At 39.3% G+C, this 22,643-nt stretch overlaps 2 protein-coding genes across 2 annotated transcripts in view; one reads left to right on the top strand and one right to left on the bottom strand.

Moving 5' to 3' along the window:
* The first annotated feature begins 5,231 nt into the window (after positions 1-5,231).
* Positions 5,232-5,972, top strand: LOC140242325 (dynein light chain Tctex-type 5-B-like). The gene has a single exon (XM_072322065.1). The coding sequence runs from the start codon at positions 5,232-5,234 to the stop codon at positions 5,970-5,972; it is 741 nt and encodes a 246-aa protein (XP_072178166.1).
* A 7,856-nt stretch (positions 5,973-13,828) lies between these two features.
* Positions 13,829-22,643, bottom strand: part of LOC140242738 (uncharacterized) — a 42,684-nt gene continuing 33,869 nt past the window's right edge. The window contains exons 7-10 of the transcript XR_011902150.1: positions 22,512-22,576; positions 19,324-19,415; positions 18,713-18,837; positions 13,829-15,488 (exon numbers count right to left, since the gene is read on the bottom strand). The gene's annotated coding sequence lies outside the window, so the exon portion shown is untranslated. The remainder of the gene's footprint in view (positions 15,489-18,712; positions 18,838-19,323; positions 19,416-22,511; positions 22,577-22,643) is intronic.

Genomic DNA, 22,643 nt, shown 5'->3' with positions numbered 1-22,643 from the left:
TATATGCATATTTCAGTCCTAATTTGCATAATTATGAAAGAAATATACCATTTACCACCTGGGAAACGTTTATCACTCAAATTGCTAATTCCATTCTCTGTACAAAGATTTCAAATCACTTTTTTCAAGCTTGTTTGCAAAGAATTTCTAGAAAATGCGTGTCTGAAACTGACAATTTCTGTGGCTGGGCAGCCATTTTGTTTATGCAAATTAGATGGTCAAGATCAGTGAATTTCGCTTGGGAACCGGATTTTTCGGATTCAGCATACTCAAATTAGGTAAAATAGACCGGTTCTCAACTTTTACTCAAAAATGCCTCTAACACCTTTTTAGAGAGCCCTTTTTCAGAAATCCCACTAGACTAATACGTGGAAGTAATGCATTGATTAAAAATACTAAAATCTCCTATGGATCGAATCCTAGCCGGCGTGGACACTACTTTTGCACAGAAATAACATCACACAAAACAAGAAAGACAAACAAACAAACAAACAAAACAATCACCCATGATGCCCCTCCTGCCCCACAGGGTCACGTGGTACCTGGTTTTTGCAGGGTAACGAGAAGACCTCCTGGGGAGAGCAGATAAAGCAAAATTTAACCTGATAATCTTCCATTAAATAGTGACCGGAATGACATGTAAAGATATTTGCAGCATTTTGATGACTGGAACTCTTACAACATGTTCTATCACGAAATTAAAATCTCACAGCCTTTTGAAGAAGTGTCTCTGCATCAGGGTATCATACGCTTATGTTTCGTGATCTTTGTATTTCATATCCTGTATATAAACCGTTTGTTTATTCAATCGAAAATGTTATGCGTTTGCAAATGTTATGAAGTGTCAGTACACGTATTACGATTACTGTGTTATACTATACTTCTTATATACAATAGCAGCGTACGCATAAACTGCTAATAACAAGAATTGGCACTATTACGTAATCAATGTCGAAACCTCGTCAATATCATACGTCAACGAAGTATCTTTTTGAGACAGACATCGCTGTCGTAACTTCTCCATCTACTGATATGTCAATCCATTAAATTGTCTCAAAATAATTAGGTTAATTCATCCTCCTCCGCTACGGACAAGTTCCAAAATTTTACTGAAAGAGAATGGAGTCAAAGGGGGCCTGTGTAGTGAGCTTTCGATGCTAGTAGAATCTTCGTCAGAGGCAAAATGACAAACAGGCATGAAGGGAAAGCAATCACAAGGACTTCACACAACAAAAACAGTCAGGGAGGGGCTAGGGACACAGAACAAAGAAAACAAAAGGAGAGGGTAAAGGAGGTCATGGGCAATGAGCCCAACAGGTAAAGGGAGGGGGATTAGAGCAGGAGGCAAAAGGCAGAAGAGGGTCAGTGATGATCCCGAGGACCATGGGGGGGGGGGGGGCAACCTTTGAAGGATAAGGATGAATAGGGAGGCAACATCAAACATGATAAGGAGCAACAGAGGGATAACGAAAGGAAAAGAGTGAAATAGCAACAGCATAACGGGGGGGGGGGGGGGTGGCTGAGAAAGCAGCGAGCCCTAATCAGTTATACCAAGAGGAGGCAACAAAATGAAAGTGAGTTAACCAACACTCAAATGCATGTTATCAAACAAATCAAAGTACAATTTTTGTATAATCCTAAATAATTATAACAACAATAATGATATTGATAATAGTAATGAAAATGATAGTAAAAAAAAAGAAAATAAAAATGAATGTGAAAAAGGGGGAGGGGGAGGGGGACACAAACTTTTACTCCATTGGCTCGCCACTATTGGATAAGCAGTTTTCAGCAGCTTTTTTGCTAGAAAAAAAAATAGATGGATGAAGACATCACATTGACATTGTATCAGCCTTTTCTGTACCAAGGACTTTTGACAGTGTCACAATGCTTTGTGGATTTCTGTGCCAAACTGCACTCAAGGCATATATATTGGGTTCACACAAGTTGTCCACTGGACTAAAAGAGTTAAACCCATCTAAATGACGTCTGAGAGAATACCTTGGCATAATGCGCCTCTATGTATTTTCAAGCAACAAGAAAGCGCTGTGCTCTGGAATGGTCAAGACGGCAGGTGATAGCCAAACTGTAGATGGCGCTATACAGGATGGCGACCATGTGCAATATTGCAACTGGGTGTCTTTTCAGTGTATGAAGGCCTCTATAATTGCCATTTTATTTACATTCTATAGTTTATTCCTTGTGAGGCATCTCCTGACGATCGTACCAGAAACTTGTCGTTGTTTTTTGTCATTCTTTTTTTTTTCGAATAATGCACTATTTGTGAAATGATGTCACAAAGCAATCGTGACATCACAAAGTAATTCTGACAATTCTGACACGCTGGACACTAAATGTCACAAAGCACTAGCATTTCTACTTCCTCCTAATGATGCTTTTACCTTTACAGTAAATACCACAAAATAAGGTCTCAGCAACGGCTACTACTATCTTTATAACAACAACAACAACGTACTACTACTATTACTACTACTACTACGATTATACTACAACTACTACGACTACTACCGAAGTCTACTTCTACTTGTACTACTGCTACTACTACTACTACCGGCTATACTACTACTATTACTACTACTACTACTACTACTACTACTACTACTACTACTACTACTACTACTACTACTACTATACTACTACAACTACTACTACTACTACTACTACTACTACTACTACTACTACTACTACTACTACTACTCCTATTCTTCTAATAAAGTGTGGGTCCCGCACTTTATTAGAATTGCACTTTCTAATTAAGTGTGGGTCCCACACTTTATTAGAATTGCACTTTTTTTGATATCTCAGCCATTTCAAAACCAATTTTCATCAAATTAACATTGAATTCCCCATAGAATTACATGGTCTTTCATATTTTATAAGAGGTTTCTCACTATCTCACAAAAAAAAACACTAAAAAAAAAACACACTATACGATCCCTTTAATCAGGGGCGGATCCAGGAATTCCGTAAAGGGGAGGCGTCTTTATACAAAAATTAAAGGGGGCGCACGCGCCCCCATTATGTTTCTTTCTATTTTCTTTTGTTAAGAACGAAACAAAAAATACAGAGGGGTGAGTGCCCGGTGCGCTCCCCTCTCGATACACCACTGTTAAAGGGACATTCCAGACGATTTTCATAATTTCACATCATGTAGTACATAAATCGACAACTCCCTGTATAGATTTGTGGAATTTATTGTGGTTCTTGAGCAGAGAAATAATACTTTGAAAAACCTTAAACAAATTACACTGAACAGGATGATGACATAGAAGGTTCACATATTATTTCAGAAATGATAGCAGTGTAATTTCCTAACAATACCGCTTGCTTGCGAGTTCACCTGTCTATAATCTATGCATGCCTTCGATCTTCTTTTGTTCTGCTTCCTTGAGCCCCAACTCATGCATTCTTATGGTGACTCTGCCATGTCATCATCCTTGTTCATTGCAATTTGTTCTATTTTTTGAAAATATTCTTATTCTTCATCCCAATATTATCACAAATTCTGAAACTCTGTCCTCAGTATAACTAATTTATAGTTGTACAAATGTAAAAATCTGAGAATCACCCGGAGGTCTCCTTTAATGATGAGCATTGTGATCATGATCATTGTAGCTTGAATCACACAAGCAATACGCTGATTCTACCATCATTGCTGTTGTTACAAACATCAAGATAGTAATGTCCACCTTTGTCTTGTTTTATTCCAGGCATCACATCCCTGTATTTCGTCAGCCCACTTGGGAAAAAAAAAATCATAATAACTGTTATACGATGTGTAAATTTCACGTGTGTGTGTGTGTGTGTGTGTGTGTGTGTGTACGTGTGTGTGTGTGTGTGAGTGTGTGTTTGTGTGTGTGTTTGTGTGTTTACTAACTGGAACAGAGGGACAGAGAGATAAATTATATGTTATATAAAAAATATTAAATTTTCCAAATAATGCGTGTATGAATAGCGACTCTCACCTCGCACAATCTGTTCGTTCAAGCATGCATGCATAAACAATGCATCATAAGCAGATATCAACAAATTATTGTGGCCTTTAGGATGGGTTTGATGCCGTGATGCCGACACGTCACGCAAAAAAAAAAAAAAACAAAAACAAAACAAAAAAAAAAACAAAAACACAAAGACGACACGTTTTACAGCTGATTAGATGGGTATACAGACAGCCCATCAATGCGGACGAGATAAATTATTACTAATAATATTATGATGCGCCAGTGTGTGTGTGTGTGTGTGTGTGTGTGTGTGTGTGTGTAAAGTACCCAGCGACAATGTGCGTGCCTGATGAACAAAGTACGAAAGGGGGAACGGGAGAGAGCAGTATAATTACAGTTTTATAACACTGCTTGATAACTTCGGCGTTGCCATGGTTGCTGATCGTGCTTGGGATGTTGACAGGCAGTGCAGAGCTGGCGAGAAGAGCTATATATATCCTGCCGTCAAATGCTCTCAACGATCACTTCATGGGCTTCTTCTCTCACATCCCTTTAGTTCTCATTTTGACACGAAATGCCCTCAGATGCGCATTGTTCAAGGGGTAAACTCATCCATGTTTGCGGATAGGATGATGCCTGCTCACTTCACCGACGTAGAATAAAAGAATTGCAGCTCTTCTGGGGTTTTAGGCCAAAGTAGATTCTGATGGACGCTGATGTGAACTCGAACAGTGGCATGTTTGACTTCTCAATCTTGTTTGTCCGAGAAGTATTAGACCGCCCTAGAGACAGGGCTTAGCAATGAGAAGTGGAGACTCAAGAAACACGATTTGTAGGCCTACCGGACTCGACTGTTTACAAGATCCTGTTGGTTCGGGAATATACACAAGTGTACACCACGTTTTCTCTATGCAAAGACGGAACGAGTTTCAGCAAAAGTGATCAGTGATATGCTTACAATTTTGTTACTGAATGATATAACTATGGTGATGGGATATTGTCGTTTGTATCTGAAATGGAGCAATGGCTGAAATGCGGATCATTTAACGGAATATCGCTCGATGGAACAGAGGAACGATTGTGACTGTTGAATTGGCACCAAGTACGCTACGGATGTTATTGTGAAACGTATGTGACTGAACAGTTATGTCTTGCTATAGGATAACTGCACTGTAGCGTGTTTGGCGGATCTGGTGTTTCTTTCTATTTTTTTTCTATTGATCTGGAAAAAGGATTTTCTGCCGGTTTTTGCATGTTACTGCCATCGCAATGGCTACAATCACGAGTGAACCGTCAGTGACCGGTGACGTTCCACGCACTCCAACGAGAAGTTTGGAGAAGGCCACCTTGAAATCGGAAGGAAGCAAAGGCGGGAGCGACGGTGGGTCTGTGGTAGCCGGTGGAGCTGCGAGTGAGGCTAACAGCGAAATAAGCAAACCTAGCGTTAAGCCAATGGTCCGGAAAATCTCTCAGTGGAGTCTGGTGAAGAAGAAGCTCAACATCCGCGGAGATGCCGCAGGTCCTATGAAGGGCTCCATGTCAACCGGTAACCCCATCCTCATCCGCACGGCCTCCAAGCGCTCACTCTCTACAGTCAACACGAGCATCAACAACCAGAGCAACAACGGCAACAGCCAAGCCGAGTCGGTGCGAGTGGAGAACACGTACCAGCTGGGACCGCAGAGCGAGCGCACCTTCCGCCCGCTGCGGGTCCAACGCGAAGTCGAGAGCCTGGTCGAGACGATTCTGGCTGACGAGCGCTACGATGCGTCGCGATGTGGCTTCATCACCGTGCGCATCACCGAGACCGTCAAGGACAGGGTGAAGACGTTGGGGTTTTCGCGTCATAAGCTCGTCGTGCAGACGATGCTGAGCTCGGCTAGCGGACAGAGCTTCGAGATCGCCAGTCGGTGCCTGTGGAACGCAGAGACGGATAACTACACGACCGTTGTTTACCAAAACCCTTCTCTCTTCGCCGTGGTGTCTGTCTATGGTCTCTACTATGAATAAGGGAAGCTGAAATGGTCCAAAGATGATGTGTTGTTTTATCTATTTTATCAGAATCAGCGTGTCTCTGCGGCTGTTGCATAACTGGATCGAAAAACAAATAAAAGCGAAAGACACGCGCACACAACAGATATGAAACATTAATGTATTGTTATTTCCGCGATGAACTGTGAGAGTCGCATGAAACAGTAGGCCCTATGCCATGAAATGCAAATGAGTAAAAGCAACAGATTTGCTTATAGTTTTTGTATTAGTAATGAGAGAAAAACTTATAAATTTGCCACTAAAGCTATAAATAGTCCTTGGTCACCAGGCTCTAAAAAAGAGAACGACATTTGAGAATCTAAAGTTTGAGGAGTAGTTTACATTTGTAATGAATTCAAAACACACTGGGAGGTATTTATTGACACTCATATTGAGTGCTGCAACAAATAGCTTTATCGTACATATTTTTTTTTCCTGTTTTGTTACGGAGACCATGCGTCATCATGAGATCATCTTTTGAGAGGTATTGTCATCACTGCATTTAATAAGCCTCTCGAATAGCTCACGATTTGAGACGTATTTGTCATTCCATCGGGGAGTGATATCCAATACCCTCTAGACCGCAAGAATTTGACGAAAATTGCTCTCATTTCGGAAAGACACAAAGTAGAAAGTGAATACTTTACTTCGAATACTTTACAACGTCTTCAGTCAGACGAGCTTTCCAACCATGCTTAAACCCACCAGATTTATTCAGTCAGCTGATTGTAGATATTTCTCTTTATGCACTTGCTAATAGTGGTGTATGTGAACAATAGCAATAGCCACCAAGATGCATATTGTCAGCGGAGAACCAGAAGGACGCTTTATGGCGTTCTAAGATTCGAGCAAAAATAAAAACGAAACAATCAATTTTCATGAAATAAAAATCTTATTCAATCAAAAGTAGGTATACAGAATCATACGCGTTGTTCCAAATATCAGGTAAAATAGCACCTCTTCTGGTTTTGATTTATAACATTTTACTGAAAATGAAAATGATTTAAACACCATAAAATAGAGGAGACTACCGACGTGATACATCAATAATTCGATGTCCCCCAAAAGTGTGATAGCGCCCTTCTGGTTCCCAGCCGACGAAATAGTGGTGGTGGTGGTGATGGTGGTAGTTATGTTATTATTACAAAAGTACTATAGTAACAAAATAGTGATGGAAGAAGAAGTGGCAGTAGCAGTTGCATAGTATATACCGCCCTTCTGCACACTCTGAAGACAGACGCCAAGAGGTGTTAATGTGATCCACTATCTACCATGAATTGAATGGTGGATTTGGTGTCATGGAGACCCGTGTATTCCCCATGCACGGTATTTTTTTTTTCAATTCAATTCAAATGAATTTATTAGGAATTTTCTGCATTGAATATATTATTACAAATGAGATACGATCACTTTTTTTCATTTTCAGGACAATAGAATAGACAGTGTGTACATCCGAATTAACATAATTGAGATACAAGATTTGAAGATACAGATACAAGATACAGATTGAAGAAAAGAGGAAGAAAACACGTCAATTGAAAACTACTCGGGATATAGTGAACCAAAAATGATCTGACTGAATTATGGCGCATGTATTGGGAGTGTGAATGCAGAAGACTGTCGTCAAATAAGCATATAGCTTGAAGATACGACAGCCTTAAAGAGAGGAAAAAATGGGCAAAATATACATCATTGTATACTTATCGAAAAAGAAAAGAAAAAAAAACAGAGTCGTTCTGGCATCACATTGCGACAACAAAAATTGTATAGACACTATTATGTGTAAGTGACAGGTGTTTGGTGTTCGTTCTGTGTGTTGACTATTGCGTAGTCATGTCGCAATTTATGATAGATTATTGTAAAGTAAATAATATTTTGAAATCAAACTTTTCGCTGTTGTTCATCAGCATTTATCATTCTAAAATGCAATCTTGAAGTGAATAAGTGTCCGTATTTATCGAAAAAAGTACACGACGCACGTTTTCATTTAAATCTAATGTTCTGAGCTTCTGATTATTTGTTCTTACCACGACTATAGGCCTCAGAAAAGGTCTGATGGCAAAGCCGCCCTAAAAAACCAAGCGGAAATCATAACGGGATACAGTAACTTAAAGGGACTGTACAGTACTGGTTGAGGTGGGGATTCATGTTTTGAACATTCCTAAGTGAGATAATGAGAAACCTCTGATGAAATATGAAAGAGCATGTAATTTTAAGAAGGATTCAATGTTTATTTGATGGAAATTGGTTTTCAAATGGCCGAGATATCCAAAAAGGTGAAAATAATAAAAGGCAACAGGCCACGCCTTTTATTAGGATCTCTTTGTTTCACATTGTTTTTGGATATCTCGGCCATTTCAAAACCGATTTTCATCAAATAAACTTTTGATACCCCTTAGAATTGCATGCTCTTTGACATCTCATAGAGTGGTTTCTGAATATCTTGCAAAATGTTAAAAGCTAAATCCTCACCTCGACCAGAACTGTACACACCCTTTAAATGAAAATCAGCTCTGTGGTCATGGTGGTAAAAAAAAAAGTGTAATAGTAACTTGCATTTCAAAGATGTATTCAGCATAGTTGCGGTTTTCAATTTACATTGTGTCTCCAGTTTTGATTACCGACGTATTGTATATAATATGTTTGTCTGTACAAGTTTTGTGTGCCTTAATCAATGCAAAACTCATGGGTATACGCGTGTGTCCTCCAGCTCATCAGACTTGACTCGTTTCACAACATTACCAACAACAGAAGCAGTAAATCACTTTAATTGCCACTGCCATGGTAACCGCCAGAATTACCAATAAGCGCTGTTCAGATGCATGTAAAATTCAGTGATTTCAACCAGGATGTGAAAGATGATGTGTATGGTCCACCGTCTGCATAGTCTCCACTAAGACTAAGACGCTTTCAATAGGAGCACACGTTTCAATAGACCGCAGGGGCACATAGTCTCGTCACACAAGCCATAAGCTGGTAAGGACAACGCAGTCTTGACAAAGAGACTATGCATCAGAGAAATAATTTATAACATTTGCTGCGGTAAACTAGACTATACATCAGGGAAATTATTCATAATGCGGCGGCACTGTGTAGCGAATAAATTTGTTTTTCGCTATGAATAGGCAGCGCACCTGCTGCATATAGCCATCCGTTCGATACAGGTTTCCTGTAATAAGTTTGGCCACAAAACATGTGCCACCATCGACAATAAATCATACGCTATGACATTAGATAGAATATTGTCAGGAAACTTTGACGTTGACACGTTAGCACCATGATGGAGGACTGTGTATTAGACAGAAGCTAAACTCGTCATTTCATTCACCTGCGCCGTTGTGATGATGAAATGTTATTTTCTTCCTCTGCAATCTTTTACTGTCAAAAGCAGGGTACCACTAAAAATATCTTCTATATATCGGAGTGTTATTTTTCGCAACAAGTGTTAAGACTTCGTCACCTGGCAACGTCAACTCGAATTCTTACCGAGCAATACGTAAGCGGCCACCTGCAAGAAATCAATATTGGACGGTCCTGTTAACCTAAATAGAATACTCGTGTACATTATGGAGCATGAGAGAAAGTCGATAAAAAGTTTGAAAATAATTTTCGTGCACAGATTTACTCCCTATTTGATGAAGTACACGTGTAGAAGGTTTATTAAATGATTGTTTTACGTTCTCTGTTCACTTTGCGTCTATTTAAAACAAAGGTTGCATTTATTACACATCATAGTGTAGATAATAAAATTATGAGAACTCATCGGTTTCCATGAAGTGTGTGTGTGTGTGCGTGTGTTTGCTTACTCGTAAAGTTTGTTGAACATTAACGTTTTTATCCCAAAATATTTACCTCACACGCTCATGATTTTACCAATCCCCCGCGATTGTGTTTTTCTTGCCTCACTTTCTTGATTTTCTCGTGTGTGTGTGTGTGTGTGTGTGTGTGTGTGTGTGTGTGTGTGTGTGTGTTTAAACTCATTCTCATACGACATTTACAATTTTGACTTGAATACTTTTGTGTCTAATCATGTATGATTATGGGCATGATGGGTGTTTAAGCATTGGTGTATACCGTGCCCCTTGTTTGCTTTGCGCAAAATACCCTTTATAGTTTTACATACTGTGCTTTGATATGGCCCTGACTGTATTCGTGTAATTTATTTTCTTTCTTTTCCCATTATCTATTAATGTTCTAGACGATGGTAAATAACAGAGTACGACTGAATCGAAATTATTAACGACAAAACAGCAAAAATGCTAATGGACAATGCGCTAGACTTTATTTAAGACTCTATTCAAGGTATGCAATCAACTTATATCATGTCCATGGCCACTCGTTAAATCCCCATTATACACAGACTGACAGAGCATGGACCTACGGGTAGGTCCATGCACAGAGCAAGGCCTCTAAAAACATTCAGTATACTGAAAGACCGTAAAAATTAGCAGATCTCTCAATGATCCCTCAGAGAACTTTCAATGATCTCTGAGGTCCTTCAAGTGATCTTTAAGTGAATTTCATGCTCTCCAAACAATTTTTAAATACTTCAAAGTGGTCTTTCGGTAGTCTTTCATGAAAATGGTCTTTCAGTGGTCTTTCAGCAGTCTTTCAGTGATCTCTCAGTGAGCTCTCACAAGGGTCTTAAAGGGCTGGTATAGTGTTGGTGGAGATGAGGATTGGGCTTTTAAGTTTTGCGAGATACCAAGAAAGCACTTATGAAATAGTACAGACCATATTATTCCAAGAGGGATTCAAAGTTTATTTGATGAAAATCGGTTTTTGAATGGCTAAGACATTCAAAAACAAAGTAAAACAAATAATAACACGTAATAAAAGGTGGGTCCCACCCTTATTTGTTTTGGGTATCTCAGCCATTTAAAAATCAATTTTCATCATATAAACGTTAAATTCCTTTTAGAACTAAATGCTCTTTCGTTTTTCATAAGAAGTTTCTCATTATCTCACCCCAAAATGTTAGAAACCCGAAGTTAGGTCTCAACTAAAACTACACGATGCCTTTAAGTTTTTCAATTATCTTGATAGTCTCCCAGAATCGCCACATTTTTGGAGAAGATCACTGAAAGATCACGGAGAGATCATTGACGGATCATTGAGGGATCATTGAAATACTTGTCTCTCAGATATCGTGATTGATCTCTTGAAGATCTAAGAGAGTATCTCAGATGATCGGTCAGTAGTATCTCGATCAGTAGTCTTATTGACCTCTCAGGGAACGTTCGGCAGTCATCGTTCGAGGTCCCACAGAGATCTCTGAGTAATTTGCTAAAAAAAAATCACCTTTTGGTCTTTCAAGAATCTTTTAAAGTTGTTTGTTTGTTTGTTTGTTTTAGAGTCAATCTACACAGACACTTTTATCTGGTCTTGGAGACTCCTGAGGGGTCTTGGAGACTCCTGAGGGTTCTTGCCAATTTTGACTCTCAAATGGTGGAATGGGGCCTTAAAAAAACACCCCCCAAAAAAAACAAACAACAAAACAAAACAAAACAAAACAAAAAACAAAACAAAAACAAAAACATATGTTAACTCTCATATGATTATTTTCATATGAGAATATGTTAAGAGAGTCCGGTTCGGTGTGTAGCAGGGAAGGCGAGTCAGGCTTATCTCTCCCTGGTGTGTGTGACGTGAATGATTTTCAACATATTTCATTTCATTTCATTTCATTTCAATTAATTTGTCTCTTCTTGGCTCCCGTATGTGTAGATATTAAAGCAGTCAAACCATGATGGAAAACCTCAAACAGAATTAAAGATAGCTCTTATCAAGGCTGCTTCGAAAATCCTTTTCTCCCCCCCCCCCTTTTTTTCAGCTGGCGTATTTATATATTCATTTTATTTTAGTCCTGAAGTGCATTGTAATGTCTGATTACGATCTGTAAATCCTGTACAGCTGTATTATTTGTTGTTGTTGTTTTTTTTTTTTCATTTTTACGGGTTGGCCTAGTTACTGGTCGGCCTAGTATTTATCATTTTTGTTTGGCTGTTCCCTTTAGTATTTAAGTAAGGTTTTTTGCGGATATCTACATTCACAATATGTTACTTTGCATTTATACTAATTTGTCATGACTGTTGTGCAGAGCAAATAAACTGAATTGAATTGAATTATCTTCCTCTTTTTAACCACCAAATGATTTTGTCACAAACAAACCAACACATACACATTTCTATATGAATGTAATTTTGTATGTTTGTACTATTTGTTTGTACCTACGTATGTATATGAATCGCACACACACACACACACACACACACATTATATAAAAGTGTATACGTATATATATATATATATATATATATATATATATATATATATATATATATATATATATATATACATACATGTATATATATGTACATGTATTATATATCATAAGAGCTACAGAGTACTTTTCTGCATCTAATTGCGCCCTTTTACAAGCTGTACAAACGACGAACATAGTTTTGGTTTTGGTAGATACATGTAATTTAATAGTGTATGTAAGCGAAGTCTCTCACAGACAGCACCAAAATGCAGACATTATACAAATACAGCTGTATCAACATTATACATGTATCAAAATAGCACAAGTTGAGTGTGGTGGTGGAGAGTGAGAGAGAGAGCCACATACACTATACGGGTGCACATTGTGCATGGACTCACAATTACATGGCATTTCAGTCTAAAACCCAAATGTACACATGGACTGCGTGAATACAGCAATACCAACAAGAACACATCAGTTGATGTTTGAGAAAAAGGACAATCCGTTTTCAAAAGTTATGAATTTTCAAAGTTTCGATGCTGCTAAAGCTGGATGTGAAGACTGCAGCAGTTTGTGTCATTAATGCAGGACAATATAGAGAAAATTTAAAGAGAACTTTACAAAATGTCTTTAAAAAAAAAAAAGTACACAATCATTCCCCCGACTTGTTACAGATGTAAATCAAGGGTACATTAATATTCCCGTCTGCTTCATGAAAGAGGTACAGTAAGTGCTCTGTCATTATGCTAAAAAAATGAAAACATGTTGAATTTTCTTTATACATTTATGTTGTATTGTTGTCTGCATGACAAACACGAACTGATGTAGTCTTCTCATCCAGCAATGGAAGCTACGAGACTTTGAAATTCCCAACATTCGAACAAACTGTCGTACATGTATTTATTTCCTTCAATTTCAATGTATTGTATTCTACTAATATTGCTGCAGTCACTCAAGCCACATACATTGTATATACAATGTATTTGGGTTTCATTCTCTTTCTTTGTGGTCTAACTAAGTATGTGCTACACGGTCAAGCATCCACCAGACACACACACACACACACACACACAAAGAAAAAAAAAACACCCAAATACACATACACATCCTCACACACAACTGGTACGCGTGCTGTTACTGTTGTGCACATGGTAGCCTTTCAATGGCACTTTCTTGACTGATGTGTGTAATAACATCCTTCTTGGGGCAATTATAGGACTTCTTCCTTGTTGGGACTTGACACTCCAGAAAATTTGCTGGCATTCTTTTGCCATCCACGCACACTCTCCCTATTCCATTTTCAATTAGCTATACTCTTACACAAATTCACCCGAGTGTATAAAGTACATGTACTTTGACATCGCTACTAGAACTCTGTACATGTACTCAAATTCATAGCTAGTTAAATAGTACTTAAACTTGGCTTCGAAGAAACTTACAAAAATTCTGCAAAGCAGTGTTGCTCTTTACCATCAGCACATGCAAAGTAGTGTGGGTTACAACAGATGTATATACCAGGGTGTTGTAAGGAAGACATAAACTCAAAATATCACAAGTAGTCCAATTTCAGTTTTGTTTTTCCTTCACATGCAAAATTTTACTTCAGTTGCCATGTGAATGACATATAAATCACGATACAATAACAAACTTGCAATATAACAAACTCTCTCGGACCATAAAATCACATTACTTTATAAAAATACTGCTACAAAGGGCTCTAGAAAGCAACAACAACAAAAAAATCAAAACTTGGCAAGGCGAGAATTTTGTTGCTGTTGTTTGAACTAGAGTGTCTTACATCAACGTTCTACATTGAAGGGTCAACAGTACTGTGACATGCTGGTTGATCAGAAGAGATGTACCAATTAAGACCTCTGTTTAACTTTCAACGACGAATTCAAAAAGCTATTTAGCGAGCGACCTCTCCTAACATTACAGGTGTACATGATGTTCTGCAATAGGGAAGTTGCCCAGAACGAAGACTTCACAGCCAAAGATTTGGGGCTGATGTCATGCTATGCTTACTGCTCAAAAGTCATCGCCTCCATCACATGAAACGTGTAGCCACTACAATGCAAATTCAACATGGAATTTGCACGTATTGGCAGAATGCTGACTTTGTTTCTACAGACAAGCATTTCACAAGGATGTAATGCTATGAGAATTTCTCTCCTTTCTCTCACAACTGAGTGGAACTTTTATAGCACATCACAACTTGCTTGAAGAGTGATTCTGATGTAATGTTTCTAAGGATAGTGGTTGAACTTGGTCCACATATTTCACTCACAAATCTCAAGACGGCTTACTTTTGGAAATCTGTGTTTTTACTTTCCCCTCTACAGTAGTGCACAAGATTAAAAGAAAAACAAAACAAAAACAAGCTTACAGACCATGATCAATACAGAGAGTTCCTGTTAAAACAAATAAGGTCATAACAAAACTTTGTTCCAGTGAAGTAAAAATTATCATCTTTATATACTGTACTATCTTTTTGTTTAGCTGTAACGAAAGAAAACTGCTGGTCACATGGACTTCAATTAACAGGAGTCCCATGTATAAACAAGCATGACATCTTCCCGAGGAGGATCACTGCATCTCTCTTTACACAGCTTTACACACCAGGCTAATGTTCACTCACTTTTACCAGAGTACCATCTTCATACTTACTAGCTTATGGATATAAGTGTTGCATGGCTGTTTTCACACAGCTTGCATACAGTCATTGTCTTTGCCTATTAATGAGAACTGATTGTATTCCAAGCAAGACCGACTAAATACTTAGAGTACAAAGGAAACTTGTTAAAACAAGGACCTATTAACCATGACAATTACCTCATTATATCAGGTTTCTCACTATATCACTAGTTTTCTATTTGTTGGTGATAAGAATAAAGGGATCTATCTCTTTCTGCAGTAAATGCAGGCATGTCAGCATTCTCATATAAAAATCAGAAAAATTCCAAAGTGCCATCCACAAAATGCGTCTGTACTACATGCACCTTTACAGCCAACCATCATTCTCAAATCAAGACCATTGTTATGTTCTGTTTCTGAATTTAAATAAATTGTTTATTTCCCAGCAAGCTTCTAGCAGAATCAGATACATTGTATGTGGCAGTTCTGTAGATGTCTCATCACGCTAAGCACAAAGTCTTCCACAGGCGACTTGCACATAGATGGCTCCTTTGTGAGGGAGAGGGGCCAGTGAGGTCCAGATTGCACTATCCATCCTGCATGGAAGTGAGAGTAGAACATATGCATGTCAACCTCAGAGGCTTAAAGGTAGGGGATACCTTTTACAGACCTCCTAAAATGCAGCAAAACATTAAATATGAACCTCAGGGGACTTGTTTAGGCCACTGCTGAGAAATTTCGAAGTCAACAGTTATCTACAATTTGAATAATGCACAAAACTCAACTACTCAGTAGTTCTGTGTGTCAGCCACACTTAAAGACCTAATAAAATGCTTGCAAAATTTTTTAATATGCAAAAGAAATGTAAAATATATGTCATGATTATCAATGTTAATATGTTGTCAGTGTCGTTCCGGTTTTCATTGCTTCTAGAAACTCCCCCAAATATCACATTTTTGGAGGACCCCGTTGCAGCTTTTGCGAAAAAGATAGTCACGTGACCAACACCCCTGAACCGATTGATGACGTATAAGCACGGAGTTGTGCTCAGTTAGCAGACGCCGCTCAGCACAAGCACTCAGATTACTAGCTTGGTACACGCGCGTACACGATAGCAAGCCCGGCCAGGCCCGGGCCCCGCGGGATGTGCGCTCCCGGTCGACACACTGACTGTCGACATGTACGCATTACCACGTACATTATCACTAAGTTAGCTTGCACAGATACCTGGTACCTCGAGCATAATGTCTTCCCCTATATGGGTAAACTTCGACAGTGACATTGATGATGATGATGGAGACTGTAGCTCTGACGATAGCGGAGAGGAAGAGGAGGCACATGAAGGTGAAGGGGAAGATGGGGAGGGAGAGGCAGCCGATGAACCAGAACGTTATCGTGGGGCTGCACTTTACCGATATGAACCAGCTGCATCTCCCCGCTGCCAGTGCAAGAGCGTATGAACATGGCACCAAGCCCGAGAATAGACCTCACGGAAACGATCGCCTGGGAAATACAGAGTGGTATGTCTGGTATGCCCCCATATAGTTTAACGTTAGAAAGGATACACTGTATTCTACATGACTGACATTGTAAGTTGTAACTGTCTAGTAAGTAGATTAGAAGAACAGGCCCAGCTCGCTCACAAAGTGAGCGGCTACTCCGGCCGCAGCAAGCAAGCGGGAGCGTCCCGGCCGTGGCCTGGCCCGTCGGCCGGCGCTTACAAGTTAAACTACCACTGGGTACCAGTAGTAGTCTAGTAGTAGATCTAGTAGCAGTCTACTAGTAGTTATAATAGTCTACTAGTAGTAGTAGTCTACTAGTACTACTACTAGTAGTGTACTATTACCACTACGGCACTAGGTGTAGTAGACTAGTAAGTAGTAATAGCAGAATCTTTGGTAGTAGTACAGAGGCTACACTCTAACGATTAACGGTTAGGGGGATATGTTGTTACAGGGTGGGTCGTGGCTAAAAAAAAAAAAAAAAAAAAAAAAAAGCCTAACACGTTAACCAGTTTCCCATAGTCAGTTTCTGCAATATGATCAGTAATTTAGATGCGTCATTTTCTAAGAAAAACGACACCAAGAATGATCGTCAATTTTGGTCGAGTAGTTTTTGTTTTATGCTAAAAATCATACTGTGGAAGGAAGCCCAAACGCCGTGACCGATGAATGCCACGGTGGGGCTGGATTCACGAGTAGGTCTAGGCCTATAAAGCAGGCGAGTCGCCGTAGTATTAGTACAGACACGCAGTGGTGGTGGGGCTATCGTGAAATAGGCCCCACTGCAGTCACGCGTGCACGTTTATAGCAAGCAAGGGTAGGTCCTCCTAGGGTTTAGGGTTAGGTAGGGTTGTATTTATGGTTAAATTGGCCGTTAAATTAGTCGAGCCGAGGGCCATATTATGAAGTCATTTTCGCCGCATTCACGAGTATTCACTGTGGAAGGCAGCCCCACATACAGCCGTGCTTACCTACCGAGATGAACGCCACACGGTGGGGCTGAAACAGGCGAGTCGCCGTAGTATTACTATTAGTACAGACACGCAGTGGTGGGGCCTATTTCACGAGTTTGCCGAAAATAATGGATATCCAAGCGTACCACAGTTGTAATCTGTATTATTGGCAGTATTAAATCCGATACAGTTCATTAAATATTCTTTTGTCTAAAGGCTTAGCCAATGACAATAGTGCAGCGCTAGCTCGCTCCCCCGCCAGCGCTAGCCAGTGCAGCCGCCGGCCGCGCGCCGGCTGTCGCTGCGCTAGCATAGCCTTGCCAGCTCGCTGGCTACGGCTAGAGACTGGTCGTGAACGACTCCGTTCTTAGACGTCATCACAATTTAGAAGTGATAGTGCGCCGCATGCGGTGAAAGTATAGCAAGTTTTCCAAAACCGAGGAAATTGCATCCATTATGTTAACAAATATAGAACAAAATTCAGAACAGTAAAAAACCCCGCACAACCATAGAATTACTTAGAATTTAACATTTAATATTATTACATCATTGAGAAAAAAATGCCTAAACCATTTTATTAGGTCTTTAAGCCTTTTTGTTGCAGTCTTCTTTATTTTTTTTTTTATCTATAAACACAAATCTAAAAGTATAAGAGCTGATGTAATAACATATAGAGTGTGTGGCAAGAATGTTTATAGAAATGTTTGTAAGTTTTGATGAACTTTCTTCACAAAATATACATGATGGACACACATGCAGTGCATGGGTCTGCAATGGTAGCCTAGTAATGTACTGGAATTTACGGTGAGCCCCGAAAAAAATTCAATTCAAAATCTAACGGTCAATAAAAATGTACTTAATGTTACCTTCCACTTTCAATACTTTATGGGAGTTTCTAAAATGATACTCTCTTCAACATACCACTGTATTTATACAACTCTTCATTTAAGGCATGCAAATGGGATTCCCTACCTTTAATGTCTCCAATATTGCTACTTAACAATACAAGCTATTTGGGTCTTAGAACTTGTTCTCTTCAACATGGAGGATGATACTATTCAAACATGTGACATCCCAACTTATCACTAAACCTTTGTTACGCCAGCAAAATTCCCTGCGTGTACTAGCCGATTTCCTACTCTTGGTTATGTTGTATAAAAGATTAATTTTGCTCATGCAGATAGAACAAACATCATATTAGAATAACCATGTCAACAACAGTACACTATTAATATGTTGATCTTCTATTTTAGAAGCATATTTGTCTAGTTCTTTACAAGACTCACCACAAACAACAAAACCACCCACAGTTAATTGAGCACTGTAAATTAATCCCCTTCCCATTTTAACAAAATCCTGACTTACTGCTTTATGCTCCATGAAATACGGAAGTCTCCCAGTTCTTCTGTATGATGTCTGCAGCAGAGTCTCTTCTTCCTCAGCCAGCCTACAGCAGACTCGCAGTCATCGCTTGGTCCACATCACAGCATCTGCAGAATTTCCATGGCAATGACAGCAAAATCCATCATCATTAGGATATTCGGCTACACCACCGTGCATTTGTCCCATACCAGAAATATGACTGGCAAATTTGCATGAAAGTATGATCTTAAGTCATGCTGGCATTTTACTTTGTGGTTAATACAGTGAAAAAAGGGGGAGAATTTTCTGCAAATACCATAATGGCAGTAGTCCACACCAGTTGAAAAAGAAATGTTTCCAGTGACAGGGAGCAGCAAACAATTGATATGTATACAGACTTCAGAGGATGGATCGGTTTCCCCCCTTATTGCCATACAAAACTGCCAACAATTCCAACAATTTTGTCAAATTGCAATACATAAACAATCAATGGAATGGGGAAAGGGAAAAGAGCAAACCCTTAGCAGGAGAAGTAAATCAAGGAAAGAAAATCTGCAAAAAGAGCGAAGGAAGAGTAAAACTAGTCCGAGCCAATTCTCCAGATGTAAACTCACCTCCGTGGTTCATTTACTATCAAACTGGGAAGGAATGGGTCAACCAATCTCCAGCACGACGTACTGGGTTTACATCTGTCCACAAGTGATACCTGCAAATAAAAGTGAAATGGATACTTCAATTAATAATATTGTGCACCTTACTCACAGGGACACCACGGGAGGATAATGGTCTACTCAACAGACTAAAGCCTAAGTAGGTGTTTACACTCTTATGTATAGGATTCTGTTTGAAAAGATTTCCTTAGAAATACTACTCTAAAGTTGAAATAACTTCAAGAATGAATATCTTTTTGTCACTGAGCCGATCCTCCACTGCAGTAAATTTCAAGGAAAATGTGTTTTTAGATGGTATCTGTGTGTTTTAACGAAATCTAAGGATGGTTCCCTAAAAGATGCTAAACACAATCTACAAGAAATGTGCAAATACATTTTTACATTTTCTCATTACATTTTCAATTTGAAAACATCCATATCTGCACACATTTCCCAACTTTCAATGAAGCACAGTCCCTCTGCATCGACCTACAACTGTACATCCAATTCTGACTCTTAATGGCAGCTAAGAGACTTAAAAAAAGATCTGTCTTTAGTCATTTCTATGACTAATAACTTCTTGGACGGCACTTTTGTGCTGCTATCAATTGTGGGCAAGGCATGGGTCGCAAAGCGGAACCATGTTATAACTAGAAATGTCGCTATGGCGACTGATGCCTCCGCATAATGCATGATTCTCCCAATAGGCGTATAGTACAATGTCTTCACAATGTGTGATCCATGACAGTTTCACATAACTTGCAAAATATTGAAATGACAGGTTTGTCAGAAATGTCTTGAACTGGGTTTGCTATAATTTTCTAAGAGTGCAGGTACACATATTTGGGGAATTTTGGGAAAGTTTATGCAATGAGTAATTTTCAAGGTACGAAGAAAGAGTGTGATGACGGTACAAAATAGATTTTTTTTTTTTTTTTTTTGGGGGGGGGCATTGAAACCTGGCCTTTGACCCTTAACCTTTGACCTTCTGGCTGGAAATTTCCCGGAGAATCTCCATTAGGTAATGCATGTATTAAGTTTTGAAACTAATAATGCAAGCATTGCATATACTAGTATATGAGGGAAATAGTAAAATTTTGAGGAGTTGACCTTGACCTTTGACCCCTGACTATTGACCCATGACCCCTAAATTCCCTAGATAATCCCTGCCAGACAGTACATGCATATGTACCAAGTTCCACGAAGATACATTGAAGCATTTGAGAGAAAAGTAATATTGCAACATTTTCACCTAACCTTTGACCTTATGACATGAAACTCTCTCTGGAGAATCTTTACGCAGAAGTACATGTCCACACCAAGTTTCAAGAAAATACCTTCGGGCATTGCATAGATATGGGGGAAATTGCAACATTTGTAGCATTTGACCTTGACCTTTTGACCTTTGACCTCTTGCCAATGTCACTAAAATCTACTCAACTAATTGTCCCATCATACATCATCCTTGGACCAAGTTTGGTGAAAGCTGCTTCATCCAGTTTTGAGTTATCACGTAAACAGATAAATTTTAGGATTTGACCTTGATCTTTGACCTTTGACCTCTGTCCGATTTCACTGAAAAACTAATCAAGTAATTGTCCCATCATACATCATCCTCCAACAAAGTTTGGTGAAATTTGCTCCATACAGTCTTGAGTTATCGCGTAAACGGATACAATTTCATGATTTGACCTTGACCTTTGACCTTTGACCTTCAGCCAATTTCACCCAAAATCTAATCAAATAATTGCCCCATCATACTTCATACTTGGACCAAGTTTGGTAAAATTCAACTAAATATTATTCAAGTTATCGCGTAAACGAAAGCGGACGGACGGACGTACGTACGGACGTACGTACAGACGTACGGACGTATGGACAGACGGACAGACGGACAACCCGAAAACATAATGCCTCCGGCACCACTTCGTGGCGGAGGCATAAAAAGGTTGGACAAACAAAACCCTCTTATAACAAGGTGACGTTGCAGGTGCAAGCTCTTTCTATTTCTTTGTCTGTGTACCCTGAAATAGTGAGGAACCTGATATAACAAGGTACAATTTGTATTTGTCATGATTTTTAGGTCAACTTTATAACAAGTTCTCCAGTATCTCTGACAGAACAACTCTCACTAATCCTGCTCTTTATTCCTTTCTGTGTCTGTGTGCAACCCACTATCTATGTAGAATTATACCATCATCTACGACTCCATTTCTAGGCTACTTTTTCCTTCTGTAATGCACCATAAGTCTGGCCGATATGATTACAAGCAGAGACGGTCGTGCCTCCCCAATTCTACAGAAGGATCCCTGGAGATTCCACTATCTCTCCACGTTTTTGACAAATTATGTCTCCCTGCTTTGGAAATCACATATTACAGCCCAGTTATGTCAACATTTAGCCATCAAAATGAGGCAGATTCCAAAGAGCAATCAGGAAGATACTTGTGTTTAACATGCATCTCAATGGGAAAATATAATTTCAAAATTGGGATCATTTCTATATTATTATCCACTCGAACAAATTATCACAATTTTCAGGAAGCCTCCTGCAAAATTATGGGGACTTGTCAGCTCTGATTGCCTATTACAGTATATGTAATACACAAGTATTCTATCTTCCTGGTTGCTCTTTGGAACCTCTGTGTTTGATGTGTTGAATGGAGGCAATCATGTGCAGGGTATCTAATGCTACGTTTACATCATGTTCCCGGTGGCCATGGCAGTCTCATTTACCCCTAAACATAGTGTGCCGTGAGTAGATGAGATATCTGCGTGTCTTTTCCCCTCCATATTCTACTCGTTTGTTCCAGTCCTCATTCCTGTGAACATGTAGCTATCAGACACCATTCTCACTGTGTCTGGTCAAGCTAGACTACACAATATTTATTTGACGTGATGTCAAGCTTTGTTGCATTCATCCCATTTCATCATGGCCTACAAGGTTTCTCATAAGCACCAGGACTGCTCTGACAAATTTTGACAGTTTAAAAATCTGACATGGCATCCACGGCAATTACTGTCTGTCACATTTGCCCATTCCATCCCATTTTCTCACGTCCATCCCATTTTGTCCACGGTGGCCTGAAACGGGACTGCCATGGCTGCCGGAATCATGGCGTAAAAGCAGCATAACTGGTGTTTAGAACATACCATCAAGCTCATAGCTGTGTGCCATTCAGAGAACACCCTCAGGATGAAACCAAAATGAGGGAAGCCTGGGGGAAGGAAAAATAATGGAACAAAATCAACACAAAACCAACTCTTACAGACCAGAATAATGGC

This window comes from Diadema setosum, chromosome 19, assembly GCF_964275005.1.
Source record: "Diadema setosum chromosome 19, eeDiaSeto1, whole genome shotgun sequence".
In the NCBI taxonomy this organism is placed as follows: Eukaryota; Metazoa; Echinodermata; class Echinoidea; order Diadematoida; family Diadematidae; genus Diadema; species Diadema setosum.
The sequence above is the reverse complement of the archived record's forward strand: the minus strand, read 5'-3'. Positions and strand labels throughout refer to the sequence as shown.